Source organism: Cetorhinus maximus, chromosome 12 (genome assembly GCF_964194155.1).
Source record: "Cetorhinus maximus chromosome 12, sCetMax3.hap1.1, whole genome shotgun sequence".
Taxonomy (NCBI): Eukaryota; Metazoa; Chordata; class Chondrichthyes; order Lamniformes; family Cetorhinidae; genus Cetorhinus; species Cetorhinus maximus.
This window is the reverse complement of record NC_135890.1, coordinates 110682966-110696219: the sequence shown is the minus strand read 5'-3', so window position 1 is coordinate 110696219 and position 13254 is coordinate 110682966. Positions and strand designations below refer to the sequence as shown.

Sequence of the window (13254 nt, the reverse complement as noted above, 5' to 3'; positions counted from 1 at the left end):
AGGAGGACAGATAGCTGCACTCCTGTCATACCCTGAGAGCCCCTTTGAACACTGGTACCCACAGCTATGATGGCAGCAGTTTGAGTTTGCATGGCAGAATGCTGAGTATTTGTGGCACAAGTCTGAGTTTTCAGACATCAGGCGGTTTCTGCTTGTGCTGCAATGGAAGCTGAGACATTGGCCATTGTCGTCGGTTTCATAATTATGCTCATTGAGTTGACCACCACTTGGATGCTGGAAGGGATGGGTTCCAAGCTCTGCCCAATCCCTGTGCCAAGTTGCTGCTGGACTCCTCCATGCTCCTTGACATTGGCTGCTAATGCAGCAAGCATTTCATTGCACATACCCATCTGCTTCTTCTGTACCCTGCCACATTGGCAAGCTGACCTGAGTCCTCTGCAGCAGGACTCACGTACAACCTCACCCTAGGGGGACACTGGCACCTGCGCCACCCTTGTCTGCTGCCCTGGCTGCAGACCATGCAGGTTCAGTGCCTCGCCATGTGCAGATCCCACTTGTAAGCTATCCTCTAAAACACAGACCAAGTACAAGATCAAGTGACTGCGTTTCTTCATCATCATTGTCTTGCTGCCCAACCAGGTTGTGGTTCTTGGGAAAAGAAAAAGCCCAGGCTGGGACTGTGATGAGCTGGGGTGAGAGCTGTACGCTTACACCATCTGCAGCTTCCAAATCAGAACAGATTGTGGAATGAGGGGGGGAGTGGGATATGAGAAGGAGGATACCATCAGCTTCTATTTTTTTCAGTCTTGCCACTGACCACATGCTCAGCAATGGCCATTCCACGGATATCGAGCACTATCTTCTCCATGGTGGGGTAAGTATATGCAGCTACACTTGTCCTCACCAGTTAGCACCTGCTGCCTCTGGCTGTGCACCAGTTTGTCCGGCAAGAGAGAGGGAATTGAGTCAGTGAAGTGTGGTGCAATCTGTTTGGGTGAAATGCTGCCGTGGTTGAATAGCTGGCAGTGTGTGCAATTCATGAGATGAGATGGTGAAGCTCGCAGCAGTGCCAGGTTTGTGGGTGTGAGGTGAATTTATGAATGTTAGGTATGAGTCCTGATTAATGGAAACTGTTGGTAGGTGAGTGAAGGAGGTGTGATGGTTTGAGCAGTGGCTGAAGCTACTAGTGCAGTTTGTCAATGCGGCATTGGAAGATTTATTCACTGATCTTGGCCACTCGTGTGAAGTCATTCAAATTTTTGCTGCACTGCACCCAGGTCCTTGAGACTTGACGCGTAGCATTGGCCGCTACAGTTATCTGGTCCCACTGTCTTCAGAGTTTTTGTCTGGAGGCTCTCATGGGCCCTGAGAAGAGAACGTCTCACCTCCTCTGCACCTCCTCGACCAAAAACTACAGCACAACATCAGAAAATCTTGGAGAATGCACTCGGCTAGGTTGGGAAATTATTGAATGTTTCCCAGGTCAGAATCAGCTGTTGAATGACTTCCGGCACCTGCTCCAGCCTTAATGCATCTCTCCTCTAAGAGGTGACAGCTGGTTTTTAGGATGCAGGTTAGCTTTAACTGGTGCTAGCCTCTCATGGCTTTGGGCCCCCTTCCGAGGTGTGCAGCCACTCAACAGCATGGTTAGCGCTGGCTGGACACTACAATCTTGGTCATGAGCAGGCAGCATGAATTTGGCGTGCTGTCTACGTTGTAAGCAACGGGCGCGAGTTAACCCCGCATTGCGATCCCCGGGCCCATTTTCGGGGGCTATTGAGTATCGACTATATAAGGCAGCCTGTCTATAAAGTATAGCTTTCTCCAGGTCTGAAAGCCTTGAAAAGTTCTTTAGAGTGTGCGTCATTTATTAATCAAAAGTTCTGACTGAATCTTACCAGTCCAGATTATTTGTGTGGTAGGAAAGCAAATATATGTTTTGAACCACATTTTTTTTTCGTTTAAAAAAGGTATATTCCAGTCAGAATCAGACAGGCAAGACATGGGGCTGGAAACAGAGGAGCCTGGAGGCTAGAAAGGCTCAAGTAATTTGTGGGAACTGGGTGGGCTTACAGTTTGTGGACAGTAAGGGAGAGGTGTCAGGAGATTGAGGCAGTTAGAATTGATGAGAAGCAGCCACAAAATTGTCTGTAGCTCTATTCAACCTTAATCTTAACATAATCTCTTGTGCGAAATGTAACCAGTGTCACCTGAAAATCCATGCAGTGGCGCCCACTCATTCCATTCCATCCTCCACTTCAGCGGCCCCATCAAAAAAAACCCATTGGGTTACAAACATGTGTACGAACATCCAAACCGGGAGCAGGAGTAGGCCATTCGGCCCCTTGAGCCTGCTCCGCCATTTGACAAGATCATGGCTGATCTGATTGAGGCCTCAACTCTGCTTTTCTGTTTACCCCCCATGTTCTTTGACTCCCTTGTCAATCAAGAATCTGTCTACCTCAGCCTTAAAAGAATTGAACAACCCTGCCTCCACTGCTTCAGACCTAGCTTCAGCAGAATCCATAACTGTTTATTTATTGTACACTTTTCCAAAGTGCTTTCTTAATCTGATAATGGACTATAGTAATTTTCCTACAAACTTGAGCTTAACTCACTGGAGTATAGTTACTCAATTTGTTCCCCCTCAGAGTACATTCTACACTCTTGCCACCCTCAGTGCCTCCTCCAGATGATGCTAAACATGGAGGAATACTGATTCATCAGCTGAGGGAGGGTGGTACGTGGTAATCAGCAGGAAGTTTCCTTGCCCATGTTTGACCTGATGCCATGAAACTTCCTGGGGTCCGGAATCGATGTTGAGGACTCCCAGGGCAACTCCCTCCCGGCTGTATACCACTGTACCGCCACCCCTGCTGTCCTGCCAGTGGGACCGTACATACCCAAGGATGCTGTTAACGTTTCGAGCCCGTACGACTCTTTGAGTCATACGGACTCAAAACATTAACTCTGCCTTTCTCTCCACAGATGCTGTCAGACCTGTCGAGTTTTTCCAGCAATTTGTGTTTTCGTTTCAGATTTTCAGCAGCCGCAGTATTTTGCTTTTACCCAAGGATGGCGAAGGTGGTGTCTGTGACATTATCTTTAAGATATGATTCCGTGAGGATGACTATGTCAGGCTGTAGCTTGACTAGTCTGAGAGACAGCTCTCCCAATTTTGGCACTGGCCCCCAGATGTCAGTAAGGAGGACTTTGCAGGGTCGACAGGGCTGAGTTTGCCATTGTTGTTACCGGTGTCTAGGTCGATGTCGGGTGGTCCATACAGTTTCATTCCTTTTTTGAAGCTTTGTAGCGGTTTGTTACAACCGAGTGGCTTGCTAGGCCATTTCATAGGGTATTTAAGAGTCAACCACATTGCTGAGGGTCTGGAGTCACATGTAGGTCAGACCAAGTAAGGGCAGTGGATTTTCCTTCCCTAAAGGACATTAATGAACCAGATGTGTCCCCAGAGCATTACCCTGGGTCTCTGGATTACTAGTCTGGTGACAATACCACTGCGCCCTCACCTCCCCTACCTTCCACTGTGAAGGTCCAGGTGAGACATGATCTGGAATGCATTGCCTGAAAGGGTGGTGGAAGCAGATTCAATAATAAATTTCAGAAGGGAATTAGATGAAAACTTGAGAAAGCAAAACATCACCAGGTTATGGGAAAAGAATAGGGAGTGGGACTCATTGAACAGCTCTGTAAAGAGCTGTCATAGATATGATGGGCCAAATGGCCTCCTTTTTTGCTGTATCATTCATGGGGTGGAATCATCCCAGATTTGCACTAAGTGCAGTAGCAGGTGGGTAAAACATTTTACCTGCCGGCTGCAATGGTGGCTTTTCATGCCGTATCATCCCAAACCCGCCGCCTCAGTTATGCATTCCCGGCAAACAAGCCATTTCGATGGCGGACAGGCTCTAATTCACACGCCACGCCATCACCTCGCCGCTTCATCACATGGCCGCCATATTTAAAGTCCAGATATGTGCACACATCTCAGTGCTTCCAGCCCACGACTATTGCAGGGAGGATGCCCATGAAAAGCAAAAAGACTACAACCCTCGGGTTTAGTGATGCACCACTGGAATGCCTTTTGGACACCTTGGAGGCTCGCTACAATGTCCTCTACCCCTGCTCTGGCCGGATGATGGGCAGCTGCGTGACCAACCTGGAGGCGATGGCAGTGGTGATTAGTGCAAATGCTGAACAGAAGAGGTTGACCAACCAATGCAGATAGAGGATGAATGATCTCATCTGTGCAGCCAGGGTATGGCAACCATCACACATTCACTAGCATCTCACTCACTGCCAGCTCAAGGGACATCACCACCCATTCTCACACACATACCCTCACATGGCCATCTGGCCTCATCTCCTCTGGAGGCTGCCTCTGGAGCCCTCACCATTTTGAGGCCACTTGCACAGATCAACATGTGCCCCCACACTTACCCTGGGATACCCTCCTTCCCCAGTACAGGCCTCGTCCTGCAGCCTCTTCCCTTGCCTGAGGCCACTTCTCCCCCTTCGCCAAGCAAGCCCTGGCCCTGCAGCCATTGAAAAGCCACCCACATATGGCTGATCTGGTAGGTAGAGACCTGCTGTGAGCCCCTGTAAAAGTGATGCGGTGCTGTCAGTGAAGTCTGGCACTGATGACTGTGAGTGCTGACTGAAGCAAGGTAGGCAAACAAACCTTGAAGTCCAAGCAAAGTGCAGCCCGCCAAGTGCATGTCGCTTATGTGCTGTCGTGAAACACATTGGCTTGTCTTCCTGCCGATGTGGACGGACGATCCGGCGGGCTGGCCTAATAATGATATGCAGATGTATTACAATGAGGTTCCCGACATCCAATGACGGGAAACGTGGCCCACCATCGGTGGGCTGAGTGGAAGATCGCAAACTGATTTCACGCTGTCGTGAAACCAATCGCGCCATGTTGTCCAATCATGCCACGGAACACGCCTGACACCACTGGCACAGAAAATCCCAGCCATTGATTCTACAGCCTCCTTGATCTGTATAAACATACATTCCTTTATTATGTTACCATGTTCAGGTGGTCTTTAAAACATTCCCATCAATATTTCCATTCTTTCACATTCCTTAGTTCTACTCCAGGGGGTTGTGGATGCTCCATAATCGAATACATTTAAGTCTGGGATAGACAGCTTGTTTAATTTAAGTCTGGGATAGACAGCTTGTTTGTCTCTCAGGAAACGAAGGGATATGGGAAGGAGGTAGGAAAGTGGTGTTAAAGCTCAAGATCAGACATGGTCATATTGAATGGTGGAGCAGGCTCGACAGGCCATATAGTCCACTCTTGCTCCTAGTTCTTGTGTTCTTGTGTATCCAATGTGATTCCTCCCATTCATTAGACAGCTCCCTATTTCCACCTTAATGGTGTTTTAATTGTCTCCCCGCTCTTTCCTATTCCTCCTACTCTTTCCAATATCTCTATAATCTGGCATATTTAACTTCTAATCTTGCCCAGATTGCAACCTGGTCTCTGTGATTGCTCCCACTCATATCCCTCCTGCAGGGAACTCCCAGTTCCTCTAATTTACTTGAAATTCTTCATGGAATTCATTGTGAGCAATGAATCCCCTTTTACTGGGGTACTGTCTGATGAGTGGATACAGGTTTGAATCCAGTTCAGACTGAAAGGATGAAAGCATCCTCTCTCTCTGTCATAGGTTAAGGGTCCAAATACATGTTCTATCTCAATCCAAGTAAAGTGGACACAACCGATCTGCACTGAATTATTCCTGGGATTCAATTTTAGTTCCCCACCGGTGTATTTGAAGGCCGGGGGCTTGTAAAACAAAGCGTGTGGCCAGCCCCCCACCTTCCCACCCACCCCTGGCCTGTCTCCCATATTACAGGGACAGGTAAGGTGTCAGGCAGCCCTACTGAGGCCCTCAAGTGGCCAATTTACTGCCACTTAAGGGCCTCAGTCTGCTTCCCCCGTAATTTTTCAGTCTGCGGGGGAAGACAGAAACCAGGCGAGCAGCCTGGCAGCTTTGACTGCGCGGGCTGCTGTCGGGCAGGAAGGTGCGGATACCTGCTTTGGGGACATTCCCCTCCAGAGATCTTATGCCCCCCCCCCCATCATCCCTCTCTCCCTCAGTCTCTCTACCCCAACCATCCTTGACGGGGGCAGAAGTTCCACTCTGACCCAATTAAGGTTGCCCCCAGCATAATATCGCTGAAGGGCAGCTGGGTTTCTGGTCAGTGAGGTGCCGAGGTGGGGGGAAGGAAGGGGTGGGAGGGTTGTGAGGGGAGGTAATGAGTCATCAGTCCCCCTGTAAAATCTACCCCATGAAAATCTGGTGTGGTAGGTAGTGCTCTTACAAGCTTCAATCCGTCTGACTTGTGACTATATGATGTTTTCCACAATGTGCAGTATCTTCTTGCCAATATTGTGAGTGCTTTTGCTGAAATCTATCAGGAAATGCTCACATTCTCATATTGTGATTGCTCACAATAAAAGCACCTCGTGATACTGTCGTAATTTCCCTTCAATTGTTTTGTTAGTCATTTGTTGAAATACTGATGTTCCATTAGGCAACAAAAATACAAATAATAAGGGGCAGCTTTGTGTTATAGTGTTTCACAAAGCAGAGATTTAGGGTTGAGTTTCTCTCCCTAAGCTTCATTTCCCCCACCAGCCCCCACCAATGGAGGTTGACTCCTTGCAGGAGTACAGTTCCAATGGTGCCATTCTAGTACCAAGTGGCCATTCTTCATCTGCAAGTCTTGATCATGAGTGCCAGCATCCTGTTTGGTCATGGGAGCCTTCATGAATGAGTCGGATCTCATCCTCACACAATATACACCTCTGCATTTATAGCAGGTGTTGTTAGATAGTGATCAGTGGGACGGGATTAGAACTCTAACCATTAAGGTCGACTATACTGACCCACCATCAGTCCAGCTGCGATCAGTTAACCCATCACAGACTGGTCACTGACAGTGAGATCTTCCAGATAACTATAACTCAGTTCCGCTCTACAAAGTGTAATGTACCATCAACTGCTTAGCCAACTTAGCATCAAACATGTCCAACTGTCTCTCCCCCAGCATCTTTCAAACTTTAGAGATTTTGACTGACTAGCTGAGCATTAGCTTAACTACTCCAAAACATGAGATGTGTATCCCCATGAACACAGGAATTCTAAAAGAGGCGTATGGTAGTGTAGTGGTTATGTTACTGGACTAGTAATCGAGGGGCCTGGACTAATAATCGAGGTAAAAGGTGAGTTCCAACCTCACCATAGCAGAACCCCTTCCTTACAAGACCTACCCAAACCCCTGAGAAAAGGAATAAATTACTTCAAATGTTAAATCCACATTGTTGTCAGTGGAGGCCCAGCCACTGCCAATAAATCTCCCTTTATCTGCTTATCAATGTACTTCTCATCCGAAACAAAAACAAAAACACTGGAAAAGATCTGAAAAAGAGTCATACGGACTCGAAACATCAACTCTGTCTTTCTCTCAACAGATGCTGTTAGACCTGCTGAGTTTTTCCAGCATTTTTGGGTTTTTTTCAGATTTCCAGCATCCGCAATATTTTGCCTTTGCCCTACTTCTCATCTGAGTTCACTTAATCAAACCATGCAAGAAAGCATTGAATTTACATAACACACAGCTCAGAAGCATTAAAAGTGCCTACACAATTAATTACATCAAAGTGCAGCCACTGCTGCCACTCAGACCAACACAGTAGCAATGTCATGCATGCCAAAATCTATCAAACAGCAATGGCCAGTTAACCTGTGGCTTGTGCATTGGAATGCTGTCCAAGGACTGCAAGAGAACTCCATTCTCTCTTTGACTGTTTTCATGGGATCTTCAACATCGACCTGAATAGGCAGACAGGGCATCCCTTTTGTGTCACGTATGCAGTACGCACCTCTGACAGAACAGCACTCCCTCAGTACTGCACTGGGATGTTACCTTAGATTATGCAGTTAAGAACTGTAGTGATTGCCATCTGAATGAGACTGCAGGGCCGGTGCTAGTTTTGTGGTGTGGGCCAATGATCACTAGGAACCGGACTGCGAGTGCCTAACATTGTCACAGCCAGCTGAGAGGAGGTTTTCGTCCCATCAATCTGGGATGGATTCAAAACCAGCTCAAGATAATGGTGCAAAACCCACTGCCCCACCGAATCCGCGGAAATATTTCCCTGTCGGTGCCAAGCACATTTTATTTTCCGTTTATTTGTAATTTGCACCTTTTTCTATTCTCTTCCTCCCATCACATTAAATGATGACCTCCAGTCAGCAAGGTGGACATTGATCTGGACCAGACTGTCTGCCAAGGCTTGAGGGCTCACTGTGTGTTTTGGGGGAACTAAAAACTTGAATCTCCTCTCCACACCTGCCTCATTCCACAGCAGCATTGCTTTACACTCACTTGGTCTGTGGAAGCATCAGAACTGAAAGTAAGATTGACAAATGAGAGAGTGTACCATCTACTTACCGAAATAGAAGTATCCACCTTCGTCTTTGGGCTGGAAGAATTTGCCTCGGGCCTGTGCGTGGACATCAGCTCCCTTTTCAACCAGCAGTTCCACATAGTGTTTACACCGACGCTCAATCGCGATATGCAGTGCAGTCTGGCCTGAGAGAAGAGGGAGAAAATAAATTCAGATCCTTTTTTATCGTTAAAAAGAGAATATTTCTGCATTGCCCCTTTGTGTGGCTGCCAAATCTGGTTGGACGTATTCTTGGAGGTTTCATCACATGACATTCAACCTTGAGCCACCCCACCTGCGCACCCTCTGCCATTAGTCTATCCTCCACTGCCTTTCCACAGCCAATCGGAAAGCTTTTTGTTAGCCAGTTGGATTAATCTTAACTGTCAGCCAAACTGTCTTTTTACCCATCTCCAAAATTCAAAGAAATCTCCCTTTTTTTCTAATGCTGCAATGACTTTCCTCCCAGGTTGATTTCAGCAGTGTCCTGGAGAGAAATCTTCAATTCCTGGACATCCTGGGCGGTTTGTGTAGCAACTGAGGGTTTAGCCTCTCTTGCTGCCTATCAGGAGTCATGTGATGTTCTGGGAGGCTCTGACCAATGAGCCCTGAGTGCAGGCAAACCCAGGGGTGGGGCTTCCTGATGAGAGTCCTGATCGAGCACGGGGCACCTGAAAAGCTCTCTGTCCACTCCGTCGAGTCATTACATTTGGCGACGAGGGTAAGTTAGCTCTGACGTTGCACTTGCCTTGTTACCATGAGTACATCGAATCTTCAGGGAAAAAAGACTACTCACCAGTCATGCCACTCTTTGGCAGAACTGATCCTTATGATGTGACTATGGAAGACTGGAGCCAGTATGTAGAGCACCTCGGATTTTATTTCATAGTGAACAAAATTACTGCAGAGGAAAAGCAGAGAGCCATCCTTTTGACTGTATGTGGCAGTAAGACATACAATCTCATTCGCAAACCTGGCAGCCCCAAGCGCACCCAATTATAAGTCCTTTAATGAAGTAGTGGGCCTCATAAAAACACATTTCCAGCTGAAGCCAATCGTAATAATGCAGCATTTTAAAGTTAATTCCAGAGTTAGGGCCTCGGGAGAGCCCATAGCAACCTACGTAATGAACCTTAAAGAACATTGTGACTTCGGGGACACATTAAATGATACGCTGTGGGACCAATTAGTTTGTGGAGTTCAGGACGATGCCATACAGAGCCGTTTACTCGCCGAGGTTGACATCAACTTGAAGCACGCCCGAGGAATCTCCCTCGCCATGGAAAGTGCCGCGAGAGACTCGCAGGCTTTGTAACACATACAGCATGGCGCTGTTCTTCATGTGGGTGGCACGAAAACCAGGCCCACAGCATTGAAGTGAGATGCCATGTCTGCTGTTAGAAATGTGAAAAGGCCTAGTAGAAACACTTCAGCAACAACTCCAAGATTAAGTTGTTGCAGATGTGGAGGTGACCACAGACCAGACACCTGTAAATTCAAGGAGGCAGGATCTCATTACTGCCATAAGAAAGGTAGTGAGGCAATACAGGGCAAAGTCAAAACAGCCAGTAAAGCAGCAAACCAACATGACTGAATGAAATAATACAGCAAAACCTGATGCTGCCGACACTGACATTTATTCCTTGCATAACGTAACCGCTACTGTCACAATCCAAGTTAATGAGAAGCCACTAATAATCGAGGTGGATATGGGTGCCTCAACTACAGCAGTGGGAGAACACATTTTCAAATACCTTAATGAAGGTAGACAGCTAATAAACCTGGAGCGGATAACCGCTAAATTAAAGACATACACTGGAGAATCTATTCAGGTAAAGGGCATCGCCACAGTACCAGTGTCCTACAGGCAACAGACAGCCCAGCTGCCTGTGATAATAGTAAAAAGGGAAGGGCCCAGTTTTTGAGGCTGAAACTGGTTACAGAAGATCAAGATTGACCGGTCTGAGAGATTTCACCTGAAAACAGGAGGAGTTCCTGAACTGCTAAGGAAATACAACATGGTTTTTCAGCATGAATTAGGGAAGTTAAAAAGTGTGCAGGCTAAGATATATGTGGATCCTCAGATGACAACACGTTTCTTCAAGGCTAGAGCTGTGCCTTATGCATCGAAGGAGAAGGTGGATACAGAACTGTGCCAGTTAGAAAAGCTGGGTATCATTCAACCTGTCCAATTCACGAAATTGGCAGCACCCATAGTTCTCACGGTTAAGCTTGACCAAACCATATGCATTTGTGAGGGCTATAAATTGACCGTGAATAAGGCAGAAAAACTAGATAAGTACCCCATTACAAAGATAGATGACTTATATGCAAAGCTGGCTGGAGGCAAGTCCTATACAAAATTGGATATGAGCCACGCCTACCAACATGGATAGCATGTCAAGAGAATACGTGACTATTAACATACACAAGGGTCTTTCTCAGTATACTCGCCTTTGGAGTATCGTCTGCATGTGCTATCTTCCAGAGAGCAATGAAGAGTCTTTTATAAAGACTTCCCCAAGTGGTAGTATACCTAGATGATATTCTGATCACAGGGTCAACTGAGACTGAAGATGCTAAGAAGGTTTATGGAAGCCGGTGTACGGCTAAAGAAGGAAAAATGCACATTTCAAGTACCAGGAGTTACTTACCCTGGGTCACAGGGTGGGCACCATGGGTTTGCTTCCGGTAAAAGAAAAGATTCAGACAATAAAAGATGCACCCTCACCATCCAATGTAACCAAACTCAAGTCCTTCCTGGGTATGATCAACTACTATAGCTGCTTCTTGCCTAACTTATCAACTGTGTTGGCACCATTACCCTTGTTGTTGAAAAAGAATCACCGTTGGTCGTGGAATTCACAACAGGAAGAAGCCTTTGCGGAAGAAACTTGTATTGTTGTGTTTATTGGTACACTACGGCCCATCGAAAGAGTTGGTATTAACATGTGATGCCTCTCCTTATAGTGTAGGAGCAGTGTTATCATTGGCTATGTCTCGAGAACCCTCTCAACAGCCGGGAAGGGTTATTCCCAGCTAGAAAAGGAATCGGTGGTACTCGGGGTTTCAGTACCTCCATGGACGACATTTCACCATTGTGTCAGACCATAAACCATTAATGGGTTTATTCAGTGAGGATAAGGCCATTCTGCCAATAGCATCAGCAAGAATACAACATTGGGCTCTGACATTATCTGTGTATGAGTATGCTTTTGTGTACCATCTTGGCTTACACATTGCAAATGCGGACGCACCCAGTCGTCTCCCATTACCAGATAGTATTTTACATGCTCCATTCCACAAGATGTTGTGCTATTACTGAATTTCTTGGATTCTTCGTCTGTGTGCACAAAGCAAATTAGAAATTGGACAAACAGAGATCCAATATTGTCGAAAGTCAGAGACTTTGTTTTGCAAGGATGGTCAAATTCACCTGTATCTGTAGATTTGAGACCACTCTATGCCAGAAACACAAAGTTAAGATGTCAAGATGGAACTTTGTTGTGGGGATGAAGAGTTGCCGTCTTATCGCAAGGTACAGAACCACTCATGCCAAAGCTTCACAGTGCGCTTCCAGGCATATGAAAGATGAAAATGTTTACATGAAGCTATGTCTGGTGGCCAGGCATTCACAGTGATATTGAAAGCAATTTCAAGGACTGTCTCCATTGTCAGCAACAACAGAAGTTGCCTGTTTCAGCTCCCAGCATTTGTGGGAGCGGTCTGGTTGACCTGGGTTAGACTATATATTGATTATGTAGGACCATTCTTAGGTTCCATGTTTTTGTTGATTGTAGATGCACATTCTAAATGGATGGATGTATATGAAGTCAAATCGCCAAAATCGAGCACGACTATCAAGAAGCTGCTCACTGTTTTAGCACACATCATTGTTTCTGATAACGGTACAGCCTTTACCAGCACAGAGTTTCAGAAATTCATGAATCTAAATGGAATCAGACATATTAAAACAGCCCCTTACCATCCCTCATTGAATGGTTTAGCTGAGAGAGCTGTACAAACTTTTAAATCTGGTATGAAAAGGTTATCAGAAGGTACTCTAGAATCTTTTCTCAGTTATTGTACAACGCCACATTTGGCTATGGGTTCAACACTGCCTGAATTATTGATGGTATGCTGCCTACGAACACGATTAAGCCTGGTGTTTCCAAATTTAGAGGGGAAGATAGAGTGGATTCAGAGTAATCAAAAATTTAATTACGAAATGCACAGCAAAGCTCACATATTCAGTGTAGGTGACACAGTATTCATGTGGAATTTTGGAAGTGGACCTTGTTGGGTTCCTGGGACCATTGTCTCAGAGCCTGGTCCATTATCTTTCTAAGTACAAGTGGAAGACAGAATCATCCGTAAGCACATAGATCATACTCATGCTAGAGACATTCCAACAACCACTATTCCGCATGTGATTAACGTCGAACCATCAATTCATGAGGTGACAGATCGACCTAGAATAGACATGCCCGATGTCTCTGTAGAGTTGCCAAACCCTGAACTGCTACTTTCTAATGATGTGTCGAATGCTGCAGCTCCAGACCCTGTCGATCCTGTTGAAGAACCTCAAGTGGTAGAGCTACACCGCTCTAGCTGTATAACAAGAGCATCTCAGAAACTAGACCTTTGATCACCTGAAGTTATATATATATATATGTTGTTAGATATTCAAATGTTTCCCTGTAAATAGAAATTGTAAAAAACTAAACGGTTGGGGGGAAATGTAGTAAGTGAGGGTATAGCCTCTCCTTCTGTCTCTCGGGGTCACGTGATGTTCTGAGAGGCTC

The 13254-nt window shown here is 46.2% G+C and overlaps 1 protein-coding gene across 1 annotated transcript in view; it reads right to left on the bottom strand.

The window, feature by feature from the left end:
• Positions 1–13254, bottom strand: part of trpv4 (transient receptor potential cation channel, subfamily V, member 4) — a 119632-nt gene that overhangs the window by 40333 nt on the left and 66045 nt on the right. Inside the window, exon 5 of the mRNA XM_078554421.1 lies at positions 8455–8595. Within this exon, the coding sequence (XP_078410547.1) occupies positions 8455–8595 (141 nt within the window). The remainder of the gene's footprint in view (positions 1–8454; positions 8596–13254) is intronic.